At 44.3% G+C, this 9080-nt stretch overlaps 1 protein-coding gene across 1 annotated transcript; it reads right to left on the reverse strand.

The window, feature by feature from the left end:
* Positions 1–6157: 6157 nt before the first annotated feature.
* LOC120675117 lies at positions 6158–7513 on the reverse strand. The gene has a single exon (XM_039956206.1). The coding sequence runs from the start codon at positions 7511–7513 to the stop codon at positions 6158–6160; it is 1356 nt and encodes a 451-aa protein (XP_039812140.1).
* Positions 7514–9080: the final 1567 nt, after the last annotated feature.

The raw sequence follows: 9080 nt of genomic DNA on the forward strand, positions 1-9080 counted from the left end.
CAAGTGAATAAACTAATCCAATGCAATGATTAGCCAATAGCTATTGAATAGTCGATCTTGAATGCACGAGATGGCAAAAAGGAAAAATGAGACGCTAAAAAGAGTGAGCTGTTACTCCTATGTCGACATGCACAAAAGCACAGAATAGGATGACAATTCAAGCTGAAACACTGAGCTGCTAATTTGCTGAGCCAAACTGAGATAAAGGTTTGTAAATAAAACCCTACATATGCAAAATAAAAGACATATGAAAAAACAAATTTAGCAAATATATATTATATTCAGTCAAATTACAAAATTCCCTCCTGGTTTGTAAATGAAATCCTACATATGCAAATAGTACGGGAATGTAAAAGAAACACATGTGGCAAAATAAAATGACATGTGAATAACAAATAAAGCAAATATTTACTATAATCAATCAAATCACAAGATGTATAATGCATAAATGATCTGTTTCAACTTTATTATAGTTGAAGATAATATAAATTACAGTCTATTTGTTTATAAATTACAGTACTACTGGGCCTGTAATTTTAATTGTCAACAAATGTAATTACCCCCCAATATATATAGCCATGATGAATAAAGATAACCTACAACCTACATCAGCACCAAAGAACTCAAGCAAATGATATATAGTCTGTCAAACATGTCTTACTTGACAGGTTGTAAGAACAACACATGTAGATATAAAACTTAAAATATGATGAACAAATCAAGCTACATGTACATAATCCAGAAAAAAAACATTAACCACACCAATGCAAAAATTAATCACACCATCATGTTATATCAACTATACTATAGTTCAACCTAAAAGAAATTACAATGGAACTCTAAAAAATATTGAACAGAATAGAGTGAACAGAAAAGTGGAACGTTCCACCTAAAAACACAAAAAACACACATATATTCATAGTACAAAAGAGGTGGAGAGATGAATAAAAACTGCAACCTCCAAAAGGTTTGTGGAGCCAAAGATAAGAATCCTTGGGAAGTTGGAGAACAGAAAGATCACTAGAGGAGAGATCACTGGTAACAAGAAAAAAATGAAGGGGGGAGGGGGGGTTTGGGGTTAAGAGGGAGCAGAGGAGGCGGTAATAAATTCTCTCGCCCACCAGTAGGAAAGAAGTCGGGGGCATTAGTGGGGGTACTGTTGATGGGTGACTCTTTGAATTCCAAAAAAATAAAGAAAAACAAACAGGCCTAATCCATGGATAAATAAGAGAGGGAGGCCCAGAAAATAGAGAAGCCAAAACGATGCTAAGGCCCAATAATCATTGAATGAACTTACAGTTCAGTTTGCACAAAATTACGGTTGAGCGGGGCATATAAATATAATAGAAAGAAAGTGTAATTATAGTTCTGTTAAACTGACATCAACTTGCCCGCCAACAAATCAACGGGATGAGCATTAGCAAATTGATACTTTGAGAATGCTGATTTGATGACTTCCAATAAATAGTTCTTCAGATTGCAGAGCAGAATAAATTGGATCATTTGAAAAATAAAACATTGGTGACCAGTACACCCCCACCCACCCCGTCTGAATCAAAAACTTGGAAATCATTGGATTATCTGAAAACACACAGAAAAAAACTAGTGTTGATTCAGATACATTGAAAACAAAAAATCGGAGGGAGGGACAGTTAGAGAGGGCCAAATAATTCTTGGAGAAGCACACATTATAGGATGGGCGGTTTGTAGATTGCAAAAAAAAACATCTTAAAATGGCATACTTTAAATTTACAGATCAGTTATACAAAAATTACAGCTGAAATTTGTACATATTACAGTTGCGATGGGTATATAAATGTAGTATAAAGAAGCTGTAAATGTGTTAGATGAACATGTCAGTTGCGATGAAAAGCAATTTCTATAAATCTATTAGATGAACATGTTAGTTAAGATGATAAAAAATAGTTTGTATACTGTAAAGATGCATGTGGTCATACATTTTATTTATTGAATGGTTCATACACAAATGGGTTCCAGACATGACTATTGATTTGAAAAAATAAAATTACAGGATAGTAGGGCGCAACATACAGATAAAGTACCTTTCCAGCTAATCACCAAATATATGAGTATAACAAAGGAAAATAATCTAAATACTACACAATTTTGCCTCACCTAGCACTCATACGCTCAGCAGAGAACGAAATGTACACATGATGTGGCTCAGAAAGTAAATGCATTCCCCAAAATGTCCAACACCCACATGGGCTCATTCCGTGACTCACACAAAGGGGAAAAGGAACTATCCAAATAATAAATCACAAACGAGCTAACCCTAAGCATTCAAATCCAACTATAATTCAAGTGGGTGACCATGCAGATCAGGCGGATCTGTAACACCAAAAAATTCATAACAGATCAATTTAGATCGAGAAAATATCAGACTACAGAGCAACAGCTACAGACAACATAGCATGCTACACAAACCGAACAGAGCGGGTTGTTCAAGCTGAATCAACCTAAAACAGCATATTGAAACACGGGGTGGAATCAACGCTAGAAACACGAGAACAACGCGGGGCGGAATCAACGCAACCAGAGCAGATGATGAATGGGGAACAACGCGGGGATTAGAAAAATGCAAAAGAAATCCTCAGAAATATTAACAAAATTAGTGTCTCAAACAACCCCCATTGACCACCCACACGCCTCCAAACAACTCTGATCCCCAGCAAAAAGCACAGCACAGGCAAGCAACATGAAAATCAAACAAGCAGAACCAAAAAGCAAGAGAGGAATCGGCACCTCACCAGGTGGATTCGGAAGAATCGCCTGGACGGAGCCGACGAGAAGACGAAATGGGGAAAGCGAAAAGCGCCTGGTCCGTCTGAAGGAATCCAATCCGTGTGATAAGAAAATGGGCGTGCTTCCCAAAAAGTTAAATAAAGAAGCTAACAAACTGGGCCCACAAAAGGCCTGCCGGCAAAAACAAAAATCATCAACAAGGCAGATCAGACGAGTTGAGGCAAAACAGCTCAGATATCGGACGGTGGCAAAAATCGAGTGACAGGCGCGCCAATAACACTCGAGCAAACTATAGCTTTCCCCATTTTATATGCTTTCTATAAAATCTGGGATACGTTCCTTGATAAATTTTAAAAAAAAAAGAGCCACGGTTACCGACAGGACGCTCACGCTCTCGTTAGTCGTTACATGGACTTGCATTGCGACCAAAGTTGAAGGCCAACTAATTAATCCACACTTCATGAAGGTGATTGATTATCTTATCTCCTCTATCTATAGCTCTTGTTCTGAAAAAAAAAGTTCTCCTCTATAGCTTCTATTCATGACTTGAAGTTACTACTCCTGTCGGTCCAGTTTTGGTTTTGCCGATTAATTAATCAAAGTAGCGATGCTCCATCCAGCTTCTTGGTTCAAAGGGAAGAAAGCATTCCATGATTAGTATTCTGCATTATTCCTACCAGCTGTGTATGGAATTCTGTTTTGCCATCCTTGCTGCTGCATGCAAAAGTCCAAGCCAAGAGCTTGCTCTGCACGTACTTGTACTGCATCGGAAAACAGTACCGACGAGGCAACGAAAACCCGGACCGAGTCACCGACATCGACCGATATTACAACTTCGTCTCCTCTTCTACCAGGAAATGAATACGAGTATCAATATTTCCTTCAGGTGCCAATGCTGCATCAATCTTCATTGAGAGAGAGAGAGAGAGAGAGAGAGAGAGAGTTCTTTTACCGTGTTCTACAGCCATGCCTGCACTTTTTGTTCTTTCTTCCACAAAACGGGACGCCCGTTTACTGCCGGCTGTATGTTGGCACATATGATGACATGAATGCCACATTAAAAAAATAAACCCTTTATCAGGGAAACTAGGCGTATATCCCGCGCATTTGCGCGGCTAGTACTGAAAATTCAAAAATCCACATGTCGTTATATTCTTACTTAAAGATTATACTTTTTTTTACCATACATCACCATGTTCATTATCGTAAATTATGTCTTATTGTTGGTTAAAACAATTCAAATTTGATCTACCTATAATAACAATTTGATTTGTTGAGCTTTAATAATATTATACATATAATTATTCTTATTTTTGTTTTATTTTGATTGATTGTTGTTAGCTTTTGTTTTTATTAATAATATATGTTTGTACTGATACATAGCTAAATGGTACTTCACATTTAATTTGTCATAATGGTATTGGTGGGTGATTTTTAATTAGGCATATGGGTATTTTAGGCTAATTTTTTTTTGTAATGGCAGTAGTGTGTAATTTTAAATTTTCTTTTTTTCTCTGATTAACGTGAGAATTTCTAGGCCTTGAGAGCGAATGTGGAGTCTTCGTTTGTTGGCCAAATAATAAAATAATAGCTAGCAGCTCTGGGGAGCGGAGGACAAGTGCCCTGATCCCTTTCTCTGAATGTTTTGGACCATTCAGAAATTCAGAGACAAAAAGGCAACTCCATGCGATCATGCATCAAGCTGCAGGGGAATCATACCAAGCAATCGGATGAATAGATGATCCAAGAGTGATGTTTTCTCTCGGGTTGGCGGCAGCCACGTGTTGCTCGCATCTTGTTTCCTTAACCTGGTGACCTTTTGACAACACCGGCCGGATCAGCCTCAAAGCGGCAGCCGTGAGCCATCTCCCCGGACTTCATCTCACACCTGAACAAGTCCTTTTCACAGGACCCCGAGGGAAAAGCAGGCACGGAGAACAACGTGAGGGCCTTCTTTTTGGCAAACAATAATGTGAACCATACTTGGGTTGGTTGTTCTTCAATTCTTGAGAGTTGAGATAAGCAACCCCGAGCCACAAATAGGACTAAAGGAAGTGCTCACGCCCGGGACTCTGACAGTTTGACATGTCACGGATCAGTGGATCAGTTAAGCTAGCCCCAAGGGCTTTATAACTAAAAAAGACCTGAAAGCTGACCAGATTAAAGCCTGCATACTTCTCATAAATACTGCTACTTTGTGCAGTGCAGGTAACCATCACCCTCTAATCTATGTTGCCACTGCAAAAGATTTTCAGAAAAAAACTGTAAAGGCTTGGTCGTGTCGTGCGGCGCTAATGTCGGTCGGTCCAGTTAGCAATTCCATTCAAAGGGACGAAGAATTTTTCATGCAGGCAGCTGTCAGTGTTGACACCTAGCTATGTGCTTTCTCTCTCATGGAGTTCGTTTTAGCAGGGAACGGATCGACGCTAGACATCCATCGTCGTGAGACGGCAACCAGTCCAACTTGCGCTGCCTTTTCAAGTTTTTCTGTTCTGGAAAGCCTGGGAAAAGAAAAGCAGGATTCTGAACCCCGGAAAGTCCATGCGTGCCAAAAAAGAGAAGATCGCAGCGCATACACGCAAGTATTGTTGTTTTTTCAGGCGGTGCCGTGGGCACTGGCCTTTTGGTCCCTTTCGCCATTCTCTCGGCTGATCAAGTGCTCAGGTAGTGCGAGCCCGGCATGGTTTTCTGCCGAGCGACAGCGTCCATCAGGCAAATCATAGCTTGTATTTGTGCTGTCATGATGGCATGGCCAAGGCCATCTCGATCCCGAGCTCGTGACATTCCATCTCGGCTAGGTTTTGGCTGGATCGAGTTTTTTTTAAATTACATGGTACAACTCAGACACTCACAACGTAAACACACTCACACTCCTATAAACACATTATGAGCATATTTGAAGACCGAGTCAGCAAATCCTCGAGATTGATTAAGTCACCACAGGCGTCTCGCTGTCGACGGAAACGTCGTCTACCACTGAATTGGCTAGATCGAGTGATCAACTATGGTTGTTAGTACTTAGCTATTTTTTTAAGGGAAAATTCGATTCATGCCACCACAACTCCGTGAAATTGGGTGTCACGTTCAAAATCATGCCACTCAATGGCATAATTTTCAACATGAGATCCAATTTCAAGAAATTGGAGTGGTATGGATCCAACTAACCCTTTTTTTAAATAGGAGTTAGTAAGCACTGTCCAGACCAGCGTAGGAGAGGAAAGAACTTGGCACTCGTGTCTCGTGAAGAGTACTGGGTTTCGAGGTACAAGACGAAAAACTAGGAGCCCAACATAGTCATCTACTGACCCGTTTAGTTTGAGCCCATGGGCCTTTTAATAGCAGGCTAGCAGCGACGGGCTTTCTTCTATTACAGCCCGTTGTTGGTCTTCGTTCAGGAACGCAATCGAGTACACGACCACCGACCGAGACAGGACACGAAGAACTCCACCAAGTCCATCTCGTACGGCACGTACCTATGGTACAACCTGTCGATGAACTGGCGCGGGGAGCAGTCCATGACCTTCTCCATCACCCCCTTGCCGAGGTCGACGACGAAGGCGCCGCCGCCCCTGTACAGCACGAGCATCGATCCCCTGCTCAACTCGAACCACTCCTCGTCGCGCTGGAGCCCGTTCGGGTCCGGCACGGCCGCTGGCATCCGGATCACCCGAGTGCGGAGCCACGCCTCGCCTCCGTCGTCCCCGTCCCCGTCTTGCTGGGTCCAGACGGTCACGTGCACGGGGTACACGCAGGCGACCGAGAGCTTGCCGTCTCCGCCGACGCAGAGGTGCGGCTTGCCTCCGGCGCGGATGGGGAGCCTTGTCAGGGAGACGCGCGCCGTGCCGCCCAGCTCCGCGCTGAGCCTGTACAGGTAATGATCATCCCATGGCTCGAGCGCTCTGGCCGCGTGATCGATGCACAGCCAGTGCGCCGCGCCCCGGTGAACGGCGGCGGAGCTCTCGCCCGCCAGCTCGAAGCGGCGGCCGTCCAGGCACATGGCGGGTGCGCTCCAGGTGCCCGTGGCGGCGGAGTACGACTGGAGGTACCGCTTGGAGTAGTTACCACTTAGATAGACCATGAGGAGCAGCTGCGAGAACGTGGAGCGCCCTGACGACGGCGGTGGCGACCGCTGCTCCGCGTCGAGGTCGCCGTCGGCGGCCGTGACGATGGCGTAGCCGCACGCCACGTAGTGACCGAAGCAGGTGGGCGGGAAAACGTGGCGTTCGCCGGTGAGAGGGTTGCAGAGGCCGAAGAGGAGGTGCCTCCTGGTGTCTGCAATCCCGTGGAGGACGAAGGTCCGGGGCACGAGCCGCATCAGGACGACGCCGCGGCGCGCCGCCAGGGGCTCGGCGTAGTTGAATGTGCCGTCGTCGTCGGCGACTAAGGAGGTGAGGGCACGATCCGTGCGGCCAAGCGGCGACCCCGGCACCGGCCGGAACGTGGGCGCGGAGACGGAGGTGCGCTGGGTCGTCCGCATCTTCATCATCCTTTCACAGCGCACGAATCTTGTCGGCTGGGAGAAGAAGCCGAGGAGGCGCGAGCGGTGCCCCTGGCCGGGGCCCGGACAGATCCCGCGGAGGAAGGCCGGGTCGGTGAAGCGGTGCAGCCACCGCCGGCATGTCACGGCGAACATGAAGAGGTCTCTGATGCTGCCCACGCGGGAGAAGACCTCGAAGAGGAGTTCCTCCGGTAAGGCCTCGATGCCGTCTGCGCCTGTCGGTTTCTTGTTAGCCGCCACCGCCGCCATGATCCTCCCGGTAAGCCCTTGCTGCGTCCGTGCAGGGGTGGAGAACGATTTGCTTCTAGGGATGGATTTGGGCGATGGGCAGGTGCTGTCTACGTATTGGCTCCTTTTAAGATAACTTAGATCTTATTTGCGTAGGTCATGAACGTGGATTGTTGGATCCTGTTCAGGATCGATCTGTGTGCCTTATTTTCTTTTGTTTTTATTTTTGTTGTGTTTTTTGTAATAACACAACGCCGTCTGAATATCGCGCAGAAAAACTGATCGGAGTCGAAGTTGGGACCGTCAGCACACCGCGTAGGAGAAGAAAAGGGCATCGACTCGGCATCGACCACGTATTTCCATGCCATCAACTAATGAGCAGTTCCCAAATTTCACAGCCGTTGGGAATATAATCGTAAGAAGCGTGTGCTTTTAACCAAATTGTAGTTTGGCTTCAAACAAAGCCACCCAAATTTACAGCATTGACCATGCATTATCTATCTATCTATTCTATAAAGATCGAAAACAATTGAAAATATTTTTTACTCAGATCGAACCCACCTTACCCCTCACGTTGGATCCGTCTGTCAGGGTCCAGATAGGTGGGAGGAGGTGGAGACCCATAAAAAGAGTTATTTTTGTCACCGCGATTTCTATCCAGCCTGCCGTACCCCGCCCGGGAGAGGCCGAGCTGACGCCATGACCTGTTGCCGCCTGCACCGCGGCGCTCGAAGAGACCGGCGTGTCTAAATTAGTATGGACTGCAAGCTTATTTGGTCATGAAAAACACTAATATGTAACTGTCGGTGGAATTTCTGGAAGCATTCATCTCTTTTTTGGCCATCGCCACCACCTTAAGTTTAACTTGTCGAATGATTTAGGACATCAATGTTGGATGCAATTGACACCATGAGATTAAGGGATCTTAATCAGCTTGACTGGCAGGGCGTGGTGAAAGGCTAAGGCAAGATCAGAGCAAGGTAACTACAACAGCTTGTACATGTATCGTATCTAAATTTCTTTACAATTAAAATGAATTGTCATTAGAAGTAAATGTGGCCTTTGATCTCATTCTAATTATCCAATATCTGACTGCAATTTTAGTTAAAATGGAAGAATATGAAGTGCTTGTGCGACAACTGACAATCATCTATAGATTGCTACTGTTAATCTAAATTCAAAATATGAAGTGCTTGTGCAACACTTGCTTTCTGCTTGTGCTCTGGTGATAGCTTAGACACATCAGGAGTTTTAAATCTGCTGCACTGTGAAGTTATCACGTCTTTGTTTCAGATCGATGGCTCGTGTATCTATAAGCACTTCCACTCCGGCATAAGCATTTATTTCTTAGTGTCAATTAGATGCATTAAGCACTGGATTTCAGCATTTACATAAACATTCTGAAATGTAATTAGTTAACCTGTATGCCATCCACAATTTATTGGTGACAGTCTACTTCAAAAATTTATCTTGAATACATGCAAGGAATGATGACTGTACTTCAGTTTTAGTTAGCTTGGGGTGTCTGTTAAAGTTTTTTAATTAATGAATGATGATTCCAAATGCTCTGATGTGGATGTTATGAATT

The sequence above is a fragment of the Panicum virgatum genome, chromosome 5N, assembly GCF_016808335.1.
Source record: "Panicum virgatum strain AP13 chromosome 5N, P.virgatum_v5, whole genome shotgun sequence".
NCBI classification, from domain to species: domain Eukaryota; kingdom Viridiplantae; phylum Streptophyta; class Magnoliopsida; order Poales; family Poaceae; genus Panicum; species Panicum virgatum.

What these genes read in the sequence shown, in the direction of transcription:
- LOC120675117 (XM_039956206.1), bottom strand. Translation starts at nt 7,513, where the DNA reads ATGGCGGCGGTGGCGGCTAACAAGAAACCGACAGGCGCAGACGGCATC.